This window comes from Macrobrachium nipponense, chromosome 2, assembly GCF_015104395.2.
Source record: "Macrobrachium nipponense isolate FS-2020 chromosome 2, ASM1510439v2, whole genome shotgun sequence".
NCBI classification, from domain to species: domain Eukaryota; kingdom Metazoa; phylum Arthropoda; class Malacostraca; order Decapoda; family Palaemonidae; genus Macrobrachium; species Macrobrachium nipponense.
The window spans coordinates 100884888-100901058 of NC_087201.1; the positions used below are offsets into that span (position 1 = coordinate 100884888).

A 16171-nucleotide genomic window follows, 5' to 3' on the forward strand; every position below is an offset into this window, starting at 1 on the left:
CGTGAATGCCAAAAAACTTCTGTAAAGAAATGCTGTTGTGAGTCTGCTAATGGCGTTGAAGAGTTCAAGAGAACCTAGACTAGGTGTCGCATGGGTTTGTTAAAGGTTCTCTGAAGGTGAGAGGCAGTAATTAGTCCCTTAATGGCAAACCCAAAACCGCTTGGGTCACCTTGAGATACGAAATTAATCCGTTCCGAGGCGCCCTTCGTATCATGAGGTTTTCGTATCTTGGACCACATTTTACTGTAAAATGGCTAATCTGTTCCAAACCTCTTTTCTTGGGGGTTTTGATGTAGGAGAGGCTCATTGGAGTGGGTGCCGTGGTAGTGAGTTTCACTCGCCCCAGATCTATACCGACACCTTTTATATGAAGGTGAGCGAGCTGGAATATTCTGGCAGGTCCAATTTAGCAGTTCTCTGGTATTTTAGCAATATCTTACCTTAGAAATAGTGCTGAAGGAACCTATTTCACTGGGCGACACGGCATCCTTGCCCAGAAATAGATTTTTCCTACGTCAAAATCCCTTTTCCAGGCCTAAAACACATGTTCTAGGGTTACGACGCTGATCCGACGGAAGAAATTTGACTCCAAAAAGGCAAAATACTGTACATACTTGAGTAATATTCAACTGCATGTAATGATCAACCCCCCTATTAGGACTTTAGCATATGTCCCTTAGCAATAAGCCTAGCCTATGTTAGCAGTTGCTACTGTAGCCTAGTCTATGATTCTGACATCTAAACCTAAGAAGCTAAAAGCTTAGAATATGCCAATAAAATGTATAAATAATCAGTATATACTCATTTCAAATAATTATTGATTAATCATTAACTATAATACACACACACACACACACAAAAACCTTCCAATCGATTGTTTACATTCAGCTCTTACCCGTCTTACGAGGCCCGAACGAATGCAAAGCAATCACTTTTCCTAGGACACAGTAAGCCATAAATTTTCATTAGTATCTCTCTTCAACTAATGAAACTACCAAACAGTATAATAACCATTCATTTCTATACTTTATTCTATCTTCACCTAATGGAGATACAGTTACTGACAGCTATAATGAAACATATACGTAACGTAATATTAAAACAGAAGAAGAATTCTAAAAAATACGTATTTGTTGGCAGTCTGATTTATATTTTATGATATCTAATTCACAATTTTTTTTATTAATGTATTGCATGTACACTCATTTCAAATAATTATTAAGTAACCATTAACTATAATAAACAAACAAAAAAAAGCTTCCAAACTAATGTTTACATCCAGCACTTACGAGTATCGAACGATCGGCAAGCAATCACTTTAAACAGTAAGCCATAAATTTTCATTATCTATCTTCAACTACTGAAACTACCTAACAGTATAATAACCATTCATTTCTATTCTTTATTCTATCTTTACCTGATGTTTTTTTTTTATTAAATGTATTGCATGAATAAGTTTTTCAATTTACAGCATCCTTTTACCAATAGAATACCTAAAGCACAAGGGGTAGATGCTGACCAATAGGAGAGCAGGATCTTATGGGGTGACTAGCATCAGGAACCAATGGGAGGATGGTGGCGAGTTTACTCAGTTGGCGGCGCGGGAGTTTTAAAATTGTTCTCTGTGGTCCGGGCGAATCTCGGGACTTTACAGCAACAACCTTTCGTATCTTGAAAACTTTTCGTATGTAGAGCTGTAAAATTTTTCGTATTTGCTCTCGTATCTCGAGTTTTTCGTAAGTTGAGCCTTTCGTATGTCGAGGTACCACTGTACCAGTATCTAATGGGCCCAATAAATAGGTGTGGGGCAAGCAGCCTTATCCCTCAAGACTTGCTGCAAAACTGGACGGCTCTACCCTCCTAGGACCACTTCATCAATAGAGGATAATGGCATACTATAAAACAAAGATGAAAAAGAATTTTACCTTTATCAGCTATGACCTTTATCTTTTCTTCACTAAGAAGAGAAAGCTCCTTGAAATTTCCTGTTAAGATATTCATCCTTTCAATGGTTTCATTCTGCACAGCACAATGATACTGCTTCTCCTGGTGGAAGACATTTACAGTACCTTCTAACTCTTGGCATTGTTGCTGCAGAGAAGAAACCAGTTCGCGTGTGTGCATCACTCTGTAAAATATGAAAAGAGCCTCATTACCTTAGGTGAATGAAAGGAAACAGTTATACACAGATATGCAATTTTTATAATAAAATTAATATTAATAAAACTTACCTGTATAATTTATCTAGCCCTAAATCCCCCAAAACCACACCAAAATTTACATCATTGGCAACCCTGTTACCTCCTATTCTGTCCGCCAGTTGGCAACACTACCGTTGAAATTTGCAAAACCTTCCCTTGAAACTTAGTTGTGATAGGCAGATCGTGGGGTAGGATGGGTGGGACTAGACAAATTATACAGGTAAGTATTATTAATATTCATTTTAGTATAAAAATTCCAGATTGGTAAACATTACCTTAATATAATTTATTTAGTCCTATTAACTACATTGAACAGGAGGAGGGAATCAGAATAAAATTTCCCTTTTGGGCAGAGTAGGAGGAACCAACCTAATCCAATTAATGGAAAAGGAAGGAAAACAAAAATTAATATCAGGACATAAAACAACAAAGACATATATATATACACAGTTAAAAACTCAACCCAAAGTCTAAGATACTAACAACTCCTATCATAATGCCGCCGAACTGCGGTAGTAAAAAATAAGGAGTAAGTGCATAGTCAGTCCGTCTGTACAAAATTAAGGTGACCAACCAGGTGACAAGTCAGACAACATCAAGGACAGCAAGGCTGCACCCTGATGACTTCATCAAGCACTACAACCACCAACAACACCTGTTCTCTCACGAATGTCTGGCGCCAAGAGAGAGGAGTGGGTATTGGCAACTCTTTCCCGAAGGATGAGTGCCTGGACTGCTTAAGCAATTAAAACTAAGCGAACATTGGGGTGTATTAACACAACCCAACATTGCCAGCAAAGATATCGGCTCATAAGCAACTCCTGACTCGAGCTTTCTGGTGCCAAGAGAAAAGGAGCGCGGAGCAAAAGGAGACTCAGTCCTGGAGGATAAGTGCTTGACAGTCCAAACTGGTTTCATCTAAAACGATCATCGGAGGGTGTATCAACGCAACCAATTTCGTCAACAAGAAATGATATTTTCATAATAAAATAAATTTTTGAACATACTTACCTGGTAGTTATATATATAGCTTAAGTCCCTGTGACGTCACGGCAAAATTTCAAAACTCGCGGCAATCGCCGATTGGGTAGTCGGTGTACTACCTGTGCGCCCTCTACCCAGGTACCTGGAACCATTCCAACTATTCCTCAGATCTTCCATGCCCCTAGTCTCTAGAGGGGAGGAGGGTGGGAATTAAATAATATTTAACTACCAGGTATGTTCAAAAATTTATTTTATTATGAAAATATCATTTTTAAACATCTAACTTACCTGGTAGTTATATATATAGCTGATTGACACCTTTGGTGGAGGGTCAGAGACAGCCAACATCGTTGGAATTGACATAAGAGTTAACAAACAAATTTACGGGTTCATACCTGTTTAAGGAATCCGACTTTAATGATCTCCTGCCTCATAATGTCTGCTTTCCTTAAGACATTCAGCGATCTACCCAGGGGGCTGAAGACATCAAGGAGCTGTCAACCGGTGCATAACCTCTATGTGACAGGACCTCATCCAATACCTTTGTTCCGAGCACTACCAAGGAACAAAATGACCACCTGACTGAAAATCAATGATTGTGGAAGACTGCGTCCAGTCTCCACAAACAACCATAAAATTCAACAGTTCCAAGGAAAGAAAAAGGTATTGGGTTATGGGATTGTAGGGGTAGATCATTCTCCCACTACTGCATTCGCTGCTACGAATGGTCCCAAGGTGTAGCAGTCTTCGTAAAGTCTGTACATGTTTCAAATAGTGTGAGGGAAACACTGACTTACTTCTCCAGAAAGTAGATTCCATTAAACTCTGTAAAGACCTGTTCTGTCTGAAAGCTACAGATGTTGCTACTGCTCTAACTTCATGTGCTTTCACCTTCAGAAGTTTGAGATCAGCCTCACTACATTCTGAATGAGCTTCCCTTATAAGGTTCCTAATGAAAAAGGAAAATGCATTCTTAAACATTTGTAAAGCAGGCTTTTTGACAGAGCACCAAAGAGATTCTGAATTACCACGTAAATCCTTCGTTTTCTTCAGGTAAAATTTTAGAGCTCTCACTGGACACAGGACCCTCTCTAATTCTTCGCAAACTAGATCTGAAAGACTCGGGATCTCGAAAGATTTAGGCCAGGGTTGCGAAGGACGTTCGTTTTTAGCTAGAAAACCTAACAGTAGGGAGCATACAGCTTTGTCATGTCTAAATCCTATCGCTTTGCCGAAAGCATGGATCTCACTAACCCTTTTGACTGTCGCCAAACTGACCAAAAAGAGAGTCTTCAAAGTTAGATCCTTAAACGAGGCCAAATGTAAAGGCTCGAACCTCTCACTAATTAAGAACTTCAGGGCTACATCCAAATTCCATGTAGGAGCGTCCTGTTGTACTTCTTTCATGGTATCGAAGGATCGGAGAAGGTCCTGGAGATCTTTATTTTCAGACAAGTCCAGTTTTCTATGTCTGAAAACAGTAGCTAACATACTTCTGTACCCTTTAATAGTTGAGGTCGAAAACTTTCGCCTCCTCCTAAGGTACAGAAGGAAGTCAGCTATTTGAGTCAGAGGTACTGGAAGAGGAAACAGAGTTGTCTCTGCACCATCCTCTAAAAACCTCCCACTTGGATTGGTAGACCTTGATAGTGGAAACCCTCCTTGCTCTTGCAATTGCCCTCGCTGCCTCCTTCGAAAAGCCTCTAGCTCTCGTGAGTTTTTCGATAGTCTGAAGGCAGTTAGACGTAGAGCTTGGAGGTTTTGGTGATACCTTTCCAAGTAGGGTTGTTTGAGTAGATCTACTCTCAAAGGCATACTTCTGGGTGGGTCCACAATCCATTCCAGTACCTCTGTGAACCATTCTCTTGTCGGCCAAAAGGGGGCCACAAGAGTCATCCTGGTGCCCTCGTGCGACACGAACTTCTGAATCACCTTGTTCACTATTTTGAAAGGTGGAAAAGCGTATACATCAAGGTGAGACCAATCCAGGAGGAAAGCGTCTATATGAAGCGAGTCGGGATCTGGCATGGGAGAGCAGTATGTCTCCAGCCTCTTCGTTCTCGCTGTGGCAAACAGGTCTATGCAAGGACGCCCCCACGTCCGCCACAGGCTCTTCCAGACCTCTCGATGAAGAGTCCATTCTGTAGACAATACTTGACCCTTCCTGCTCAGGCTGTCTGCCATCACATTCCTCTCCCCTTGGATGAACCGAGTGACTAGGCTCACATTGTTCTCCTTTGCCCACTGAAGGAGTTCTCTCGACGTCTCGTAAAGAGACCTCGAGTGGGTTCCGCCTTGTTTGACGATGTAGGCCAACACCGTGGTGTTGTCGGAGTTGACCTGCACTACTTTGCTTCGAACCAATTGCACGCACTCCTTGGGGGCCAAAAAGACCGCCAACAGCTCCTTCTGGTTTATATGGAGCTTCATTTGATCTTTTGTCCATGGTCCCGAGATCTCCAACTTTCCCAGAGTTGCTCCCCACCCCGAATTCGAGGCGTCGGAAAACAACACTAGGTCTGGGTTCTTTTGTTCTAGAGACAAACCCTCCTGGAGTTTGACGGGGTCATTCCACCAACGAAGACATTGCTTCATTGTTTCCAAAATAGGAATCGACATTGTCTTCAGATCCTTTCCTTTGTTCCAATGAAGATTTAGGCGAAATTGTAGATGGTGAAGATGTAGGGGGCGAAGATTTAGTCTTCCTAAGGAAACAAATTGCTCCAGCGAGGAAAGGGTCCCCAGCAGACTCATCCATTCCCTCGCCGAGCACTTCTGTTTGCTTAGGAAGCTTTGAATTTCAGCAGGGCTTGTTCCGTCCTTGAGGCAGATGGAAAAGCCCGAAAAGCCAGACTCTGAATCCTCATCCCCAAATAAAGAATTTCTTGAGATGGGATCAGTTGAGACTTCTCTTTGTTCATTAGAAGCCCTAATTCTTCTGAAAGAGTTATCGTTTTCTGAAGATCCTCCAGGCAGCAACTGTAGGAAGGAGCTCTGAGGAGCCAGTTGTCCAGATACAGAGAGGCTCTGATACCTCTCGAATGCAGCATTCCTGCGACATTGGACATCAATTTCGTGAAAATCTGAGGCGCGGTGCTTAGCCAGAAACAGAGCTCGAAACTGGAATACCTCCTCTTTGTACACGAACCTCAGGTATTTTTTGAAGCTCGGGTGGATGGGGATGTGGAAATACGCATCTTGTAGATCTAATGAGACCATCCAGTCCTCCTTTCTGACTGCTGCCAGGACTGATTTCGTAGTTTCCATCGTAAATTTTGTCTTCTGTACAAAGACATTGAGTGCACTCACGTCCAGCACTGGCCTCCATCCTCCCAAGTTCTTGGGCACCAGGAATAAACGATTGTAGAAGCCTGGTGACTCTAAATCCCGCACCTTCTCTATTGCCTCCTTTTCCAACAAGAGCGACATTTGCTGTTGAATCGCTTGAACTTTTGATTCCTCTCTGTACCTGGCCGAGAGATCTATTGGTGATACTGCTAAAGGAGGTTTCTCTAGAAACGGGATTTTGTACCCCTCCTTTAGCAGCTGAATGGACCAAAGATCCGCTCCTCTTTTCTCCCAAGTTTCCCAGAAGTTGGAAAGTCTGGCTCCTACTGCTGTCTGGAGACGAACTTTGTCAAACCCTGCTTCGTCCTTGCCTTGAGCCTCTTCTTTGAGACCTCTTTCCCGACGGTCTGAAACTGTGTCTACCAGAGGTAGTTCCAGGAAAGGGCTGAAAAACCTGTTGTTTTGGAGTCTCCTCCTTCGCCTTACTCGCTGAAAAACTAGCAGGTAGTACCTTTCTTGCTGTTTTAGATACAAAATCTTGAGTGGCCTTTTGGGCTAATGCTGAGGAGACTTCTTTAACTTTGAGTGGCCTTTTTGGCTAATGCTGACGAGATTTCTTTAACTAAGTCTTGTGGAAATAGGAGCGAAGAAAGAGGGGCATAAAGGAGCTCTGACTTCTGCACTGGTGTAATTCCGTTAGCCAAAAAAGAACAAAATTGAGCCCTTTTCTTCAGGACCCCCGCAGCGAAGAGTGCTGCCAATTCATTAGCCCCGTCTCTCAACGCCTTGTCCATGCACGACATGATATGAACAAGCTCTTCCGTGTCATTGCCCTTAAAAGACTCCACCTTTTTCCCCAAGGCTCCCAGGGTCCAATCTAGAAAGTTAAAAACCTCGAAAGCTCTGAACATTCCTTTGACGAGGTGGTCTAATTCTGAAGTCGCCCAAAACACTTTAGTTCTGCTCATAGCTGTTCGACGAGATGCATCCACCAAACTCGAGAAGTCACCTTGTGTCGAAGCAGGAATTCCCAGGCCAAGAGCTTCTCCCGTCTCATACAATATGCTCGACCTGGAAGCCAACTTGACCGGGGGAAACGAGAAAACTGTCTTCCCTTGTTCTTTCTTCGTTTGCATCCAGTTACCCATCACCTTTAGAGCTCTCTTGAAAGAGCGAGACAAAACCATCTTCGTAAAGTTTGTCTTATTAGAAGATTTTCCAAGCGTAAACTCTGAAGGAGGGGAATGAGGCGCAGCTGGAATAAAGCTCTCTGGGAAAATTTCATTTAAGACCTTCATAAGTCTTTCCAAATCTGATGAAGCATGTTGTTCCTTCAAATCCTCTTCGTCTGAATCAACCTCTAAGGGAATCACAGGAGAAAGGGGTTATCGATTTCCCTTTCTTCCGACTGTACTCGAATGGAAGTAGCGACATCTTGCTTCCCGACGTCATGAATATCGATTTCTTGACGCCCGATGTCACGACATCCAACCTCTTAACGCCCGAAGCTACGATATTTAAGCTCTTGACGCTTGGCGTCATGACTCCCAAGAGCCTGACGCTCGATGTCCTGACTTGCAACTTCTCGACGCCTGATCTGATGGGGTCTAGGCTCTTGACGCTCGGTGTCATGGTCCTCTTGACGCTCGGCTCTTAGACATCCGGCGTCATGACGTACATGTTCTTGACGCTCGGCTCTTTGACGTCCGACGTCATGGTGTTTATGTTCTTGACGCTCAAGTTCTTGAAGCTCGGCGCCATGATCCTCTTGACGCTCGGCTCTTTGGCGTCCGGCGCCACGACGTTTATGTTCTTGACGCTCAGCATCGTGATATTTATGTTCTTGACGCTCGGCGTCATGACAAGCTATTTTCTTCTTACTTACAGGAAGCCAGACCTTCATGAGGGAAGATAGTTTGTGCTGCATATCCTGAATTACATTTAGATCCGGAGCCCCATGCTGAGACCGGACAGGAGAAGCAGCAACACCATCAGACTCTTTCTCCGCGTCAATCAATGAACCATCCAGAGACGAATACTAACCCGAAGGAGGAGGAGGAGCATGTACAGACGGCATAAGCGTCCGACATCTGTTTGCCCCTTACCGAAGCAGATGGCCACCAGTGCGACATCTTACTGCTTTCGACAGAGGGACCAACAGCGTCCGACATCTTTCCGCCTCCTACCGAAGCAGATGGCCGCCAGTGCGACATCTTACTGCTTTTGGTAGGGGAACTGACATCCTCCAACCTCCCTTTGTCTCCTACCAAAGTAGGTGGCCGCCTGTGCGACATCTTACTACTCTTAGCAGGAGAACTCCCTTCGGAGTTGGAAGAGAATCACTGAGGACTGCTCCAATGACTGCAACCTGGAGCCTGAGGTGTCATCTCACGAGGCTTTTTGGTCGTGGAAAATTTCCTCGAGAGGTCTTGACTTAAGACGTCAGTCCCGTTTGGGAGCTGCATCGTCCGATGAAGAAGGGCATACACTTACCTCGCCTTTCCAATGGGGAGGGCGAGCGTCCTGGGAAGCGTCAACAGGTACGCTCGAGGGGAAGACTGCTCGGGAGCTAAAGCCTCTCGCCTCCCTTCGTCTGTCGACATTCCTTCTCACAGGGGTTGGTGAGCTTGGAAGAGGTCTAGGACTAGGAGCACAACAGGTCCGAGCAGCCGCACCCTCCACTGCACTGATTTTAGAACAAGCACTCGCACTTTTCAATTCCCTCACATCTAACCACAATTTTGCTCTGTCCTCTGCGAGAGATTCTACTTTCTCGCCCAGAGCTTGAATTGCTACCAACATATCTTTAAGAGTCGGATCACTAGGTTTATCAAGAGTGGGATCAGGAATTACTTCTACAGGGGAAGGATCAATAGGCTCGTTAACACAAGGAACAGAACTATCCCTAGAAGAACGTGACACTACTTTTACTCCTTCTGATCCTGTCTCTTTCAAGTTTACGTACATAACGATCATAATTCATCCACTCATTATTATCCAAACCAACACATTCATTACATCTATTATCCAACTCGCAAACTTTACCTCTACATTTCACACAAATGGAGTGAGGATCTAAGGCGGCTTTAGGAAGCCGGGTCTTACATCCCCTCACACACCTTCTAACACTTGAAGAGTCAGACATATTGGAAAAGTCAAAGGGAGATCAAGAAAAGCAAGGGTCGAACCAACAAAATCTTAACAGTACCAAGAAAATCCAAAAAGCAATTCCAAAACAAGCGAAAGCCAAAGACAAAGTGTACTTCACCGAACCAATTGCGAAAAAACATGGGCCAAAGCGAGCGAAAATCCACGATGTTCACCGAAACGGCAGCAGGGAAGATCTGAGGAATAGTTGGAATGGTTCCAGGTACCTGGGTAGAGGGCACACAGGTGGTACACCTGACTACCCAATCGGCGATTGCCGCGAGTTTTGAAATTCTGCCGTGACGTCACAGGGACTTAAGCTATATATATAAATACCAGGTAAGTTAGATGTTTAAAAACTCAGAGCTACTAAATGTCGCCTGATCTCGTGTGAGTGTCTGACTCCTAGAAAACAGGTGAGACAAAAAGTAAATGGTGAACGAGTCACCAAATGACAGCAGACAATCCATCAACTAATTCCCTGTCCTGAAAGACAATGGAAGAAGTGTGAGTTGTCAGGACAGGAGAACCAGTGGCTAGTCCTAAGTCAGCATCGACTTTGGGAGAAGCGTAGTCGCCAGTGCCAACAACCCAGTGGCTGGTCCAATGTCAGACTGACAATGGAAGCAACGTGAGTTGTCAAAGCAGGCAGTCCTTATATCATCAACAACACCTATAAATACCAAACTGCCTAATTCCCATTACAACTTAACCAAAAACTGCTCCAAAAGTTATGATGCAAAAACAAAAATATCTTAAGGCACCAGTCAGAGGAATAAATAGATATATATATTAAAATAAATGGGGTTGATAACCTTAGCTCTTGCCGGTGAGAAACAGATGCAAGACAGTGAATTCCTCAAGGCGCCAACGTGAGACACAAATTGGAACACACGCCGGCCATGTACATAAATGAGATTGCAAATACATTCCAGAGATATGAGGTAAACTACAAGGGAGGTTACTTCAGGTTACCGAGTGTGTGCAAACGCATACATGGGAAGTGGAAACGCACAGAACAGACTAATGTGCATACGTTCATGTATTCAATAGCATGTGTGTATCCATACGTCTGTTGGTGGGCATATATATGTATGACGGATGAAACAGTAAATGAGATATAATCTCTAGTATGTGAATTAACGTGGCAATTAGGTGACGAACTGTCGTAGTGGCCTCAAGAGACATTGGCGTAGGGGAAGGCGTTTGGAAGTCCATCAAAAAGGTAAAGTGAGAGACTGAAAAAGTTACATATCCTTATGTAGTGACATTGAGTTCAGTTCTAGAGAAAGGGGAGTGTGATGCGACACTCATTTATTGATGAATTTTAACATTTCATTCTTTGATAATTATATTCTAATTTTCAGATGGATTCGAAGTCACCATTTAGAAAAATGGGATCTCTAGACTTGAGTTGACTTATTGATAAACTATGAATAGTTGGATAGAAAGAGATGAGGGGAGAGGGGATACTCATTTAAATATGAATTCGGGAAAAGTAATGGTAGCTTGACGATTTTTGAGGATGTCCTTTAACTCATTTTATTCCATTTTCATGTTAGCTATTTTGGGAAATAAAAATTATATTTTTGTAATAGCGGGAGTTTGATTTGCCTAGAGCTTATATATTGATTTTTCAGCTAGCTTCAGAGATGTCACAGAAGAGGGGAAATGAAAGGTAAGATCATTTCCAATTAGGAGTTCTCTCCAATTATTAAAACGAACATCATTTTGCCCCTCGTAAGAGGTGGTGGCAGCGTAAAAAGGCATTCAAGCTTGTATATTATGTTTCTGGAGAGACTAGGATTAGATAGATTAGGCATATGATGGGGAAAGTGGTTACAATTATGTATATTTGGCAACTGACTCTCTTTGCTGATAGATGGGGAATTTGACTGGTAGACAGCGGATTTTGGACTGGTAACTGGGTGATTGGCAGTGATGTTATTTAGTGTTAAAGCGAAGATGTGTTTCTTGAGATTACGGGAATTAATTACGTGCGGTTACAAGTGTAACTAAATATTACGTGCTAAAGCGAGTGCAAATAACTTCGTGTCCATGTGCTGGTACCTATGAGGACGTGTTGGTTTACGTTTTTACTTATTTATTATTTTTTTTTATTTTATTTTTTTTTGTGGGGGGGGGGGGTAAAATTCACTCACAAGTGTAATTCATTTTCATGTCCCTCGGGATTCAACAGACATTACGGGTTTGTTGTAATGGCAATGCATTAGAAAAAGTAGTATAACATGTTACATTTTTGTAAGTAAGCGTGAGAGAGAGAGAGAGGAGGCTGAGGATCGCGCTACGATCAGTATTTACTGGACAGAAAAGGTTTGGGTTATGTTCTCTCTCTCACTCGCCTCTTCCCATTTTCCATAGACCAGCTTGTGACCTTGTAAGTTTCAATCAGCTGATCAACCTTGAATCTGCAGTTTATTGGGAACTGGTGCATGCTATTTACTTTTATTGGTGAATGATATATTATTACTTTTGTGTTGGTGGTTTGTATGGGGATAAATATATCAATGTTATTGAGGTCGGGGCGAATCCTGAATCATAAGAGTTCACATAAAGAAGACAAAATGGCCAAAGCAGGTACAAGTCAGAATTTGGTACGTAAGATAACTAATATAAATGCAGGAGTTATCCCTTTTCGAGGCATTGTTGATAGCACTCTGTTCAACCAACCAAAATTTTTATTGAGGGAGTGAATAACTACTTAAACCCCAAGGGAATTAAAAATGATGCAGAGGCATTCACAGAGGCAAAAGACATGTTAGATTTCAATAAAGGGGATTTGTCATTTAGATGCCCTAGTTTTCAGTACACAAAATGCTAGTCATGGAACAAGTTACATGCATCTCTAAGAGCGCCATATGGAACAAAGGAACACAGATGTGGTGAGGGATTTAGGAGGATTGTACAAGATTAGAGAAGGGACAACAAGCCTTAATGAGCATAGCTCAAAACTTTTTGACTAAATGGGAGAATGGATACAGAAATTGGAAAAGTCCACATGGGAAAATGGGAATAATATCTTACTCAACAATTTACATAAATTGATTAATTTCCACAGCTTCTACACGACATCCTGGACGCCATTGTAGATAGTTTTGAAAAGATTGAATCTACATCAGATGAGGAACTGATTTATCCCCAAATTCAGAAAAATATGCCCAAATGTCCCAAAGTGGATAGTAAATTTTTTAATGGGACCGGTCAAAGAAATATGATGTAAAGAGACTCAGATTTTCCTTCTCCCCATTTGCACGTACAAATCATCTGTATATAGTGGAATATAGGAAAAGATCGATCGATCGATCAAGGGCAACAGCAATTGTGTTGCTACAATTGTAATACACCAGGGCACACAAAAAAAGTATGTAGAGTCAAATATTGTGGAATATGCAAAAGTGCAGATCACTTTTGGCAGGCTTGTCCATCTCAGATACGGAGGGATGCGAGACCTACACTTCAGAAATTCGGGAGTTATAATACAAGAACTTCCCAGACAGGTTATTCAAAGGGGCAAAGGGATCTGCGAAATTTTCAGAAAGCTTATCAACAAAAAGGGTACAGATGATTTGTACGTGCAATTGTGGTCTCGTGGGGGACTCGCCAGAGCCTAGGCCGATAGTAAATGGAACAGTGAAGGATGTGAATATCCCAATTTTTTATTGATACAGGATCTTCAGTGAATCTAATGGACCATGATCTGTATCAGTCCATGTTCTCCCATTACCCTTTGAAAGCCTCAATGGAGACGATGTGTGATGTGCAAGCCCATAGATTAAATACCCTGGGGTTTATCAGAATACAGTTTATTCTTGGTGATAAGCGTTATTAGTACCATTTTTGGTTATGAAAGGGGTTTCGTTGGGCAACAGACTTTTACTACATGTAGGACACACAGGATATCTGTTCATACAAGTGTTAGTGGCATAACAGTTGCGCGAATCCGGAGAACGCGAATACGGGGGGCCTACTGTATGTACATAAAGTGTTACAGTTTGATATTGAAAGTACGCATACCATATCTAACATACGTAAGTCAACGGGAATATAGCAGGGTATGTATGTTTCTGTCGGCGGTACGCAGTATGTATGTATTTTTCATGCATACGTACTAAGTATATTTTCGTGACTAAATCATTTTTATGGTGAAAAAAGATTTAATAATTTTCAAATATTATAGTTCTGTTATACTTTAATGTAAACACAGACAAAATGCTTCACCCAAGCCAACTTTTCGCAGATCTTACGATGCCGTGACGCCTTCTTGGAGCAGTAAAAAAAAAAAAAAAAAAAAAAAAAAAAAAAAAAAAAAAAAAAAAGATATGCGACGCGCTATTGGCTGTTGTCTGCTAAGCAGCCAATCCAGGAGCAGCATCTTGTGAAGAGTGAATTGTGGGTACATCGCGCATCTCCTTCATCAGCCTCACTGTGTAGAAAGTTACTGACTTGCGTGGATGTTAACTCAAAGTTGTTTTGTACGTATAAGTAAACATTTGTGTGCATCGTACTGAAAATGGCCCCTAAAAAGTGCCCTGCTCCTCCTAAGGCTTCTGACAAAGAAGCTAAAAGAAAGAAGACTGTAATGAAGCTCAACGAGGTGAAACTTCTCGATATGTTGAAGGAGGGCAAAAGTTACGTTGTGGTCGGCCGCCATTTCAAAGTGAACGAAAGCACAGTGACATACATAAAGAAAAAAGAAAGTGAAACAAGAAAGAGTGTTAGCATGACATACTATGGTACAGCAAAGGCTGTGTCCACAGTGAGACAAAACAATCGTGAAAATGGAATCTGTACTCAGTGTTCTGGATCAAGGACTCCAAGATCATACGTGAAAAAGCACGACAGCTCTACCGGCAGCTATCAACTGCTACACAAAGTAGAGAGGAAGAGGAAGCAGAAGATGTAGAGCCACAGGAAGGTGATGAAGAAAGGGAATTGGAATTCTTGGGCTTTGATAAACCAACTCCTGAAGAGGAAGAGGAAGAAGAAAAGCCACAACCGGGACCGTCCTCAGCTCCCCAAGGTTTCCAGACGAGCAAAGGATGGTTCCACTGCTTCTAGAAAAGGTTCCACCTAGAGTCTGTTTCCCTACATGGGGAAGCTGCATCTGCCGACAAAAAGGCGGCTGCAAAATATCCCGAGACCTTTAAGAAAATAATCCAGGAGAAGGATACTGCCCAGAACAAGTGTTCAATATGGATGAAACAGGCCTGTTCTGGAAGAAGATGCCATCCCAGATGTACCTTATGAAGGATGAAGCAAAGGCCTCCGGATTCAAAACACAGAAGGACAAGTTGACCCTCCTGATGTACGGGAATGCGGCTGCTTTTATGCTGAAACCAGCCCTCATTTACAAGGCTGCAAATCCCAGGGCCTGGACCACCAAATTCCTTACAGAATACTGGTTTTACCAGAGTTTCATTCCTCAAGTTAGGCAATACCTGGTCGATTTGGACATAAACTTCAAAGGTCTTGCTCATAATGGACAATGCTGGTGACGACCCTCTCAATCTTTATTACAAGGTAGTCCAGCTCGATTTCCTCCCTCCCAACACCACCTCTCTCCTCCAGCCTATGGATCAGGGCACCATCCGTGCCTTCAAGGCACTCTACACAAGGAACTCCCTCCAGCACCTTGCTGATGCAATGGACCATGACAGCAAACTTACGCTGAAAGCCTATTGGAGTAAATTTACGACAATTGCCACGTGTCTGTCATCGACCGGTCACTGAAGGACATGAAGAATGAGACCCTGAGACCCTGAATGCCTGCTGGAGTGAGTTGTAGATGGACTGTGCCCATAATTATATGGGCTTTTCTCCTTATGAAATCCAGCATTCGGCCATTAATAAGGCAGTCCAGTTGACAAAAATTCTTGGTGGTGAGGGCTTTGACGATATCACCGAGGAAGTAGGCGGCACCCTCACTGATGCCCACTCTGACCCCCTGACAGACCAGGACTTGGAAGAGCTGACGAAGTCTGCCAGCGAGGAAGAAGACACTCCAGGTTCAGGAGAGGAACAGGGGGAGGAGGAGGAGGAGGGCCTGACTTTGGAACGCCTGTCCTAAGTTAAAAAGAATGATAAACCACCTCCAGGAGTTTGTTGCAACATGGTATCCTTACATGGAACGCTCCTTGAAGTTTTCCAAAATTCTTGATACAGCAGGGGAGCCCCATAATCAAGCCCTCACCACGATAAAGAAGCAACAGCAGCAGCTGCTAATCACAAATTTCATCACATGAACAAAGAAGGACCCTACAAAGCCTCCTGAATCGCCTGAAGTAGTGCCCCTTAAATCGCCTGAAGAAGTGCCTCCCAAACCGCCTGAGTTAGTAGTGCTTCCTGAAGCGCCTCCTGAAGGTGAAGAGGCACCCTCAGAGGTGATCTAACTCCTATGCTTAGCTCTGCAGTCATATCTTCATCATCATTCATCGGACTGCATGGCTAATTCGTCATCATCATCTTTAATCAACATTCGTCAATGGTGAGTACCCTATTTACATCAATGGTGAGTACCCTATTTACATATG

General features: G+C 42.8%; 1 protein-coding gene across 2 annotated transcripts in view; it reads right to left on the reverse strand.

The window, feature by feature from the left end:
• Window positions 1-16171, reverse strand: part of LOC135220847 (centriolin-like) — a 601514-nt gene that overhangs the window by 331518 nt on the left and 253825 nt on the right. For both annotated transcript variants that reach the window (XM_064258407.1, XM_064258408.1), the window contains exon 5: window positions 1926-2128. In XM_064258407.1, the coding sequence (XP_064114477.1) occupies window positions 1926-2128 (203 nt within the window). The remainder of the gene's footprint in view (window positions 1-1925; window positions 2129-16171) is intronic.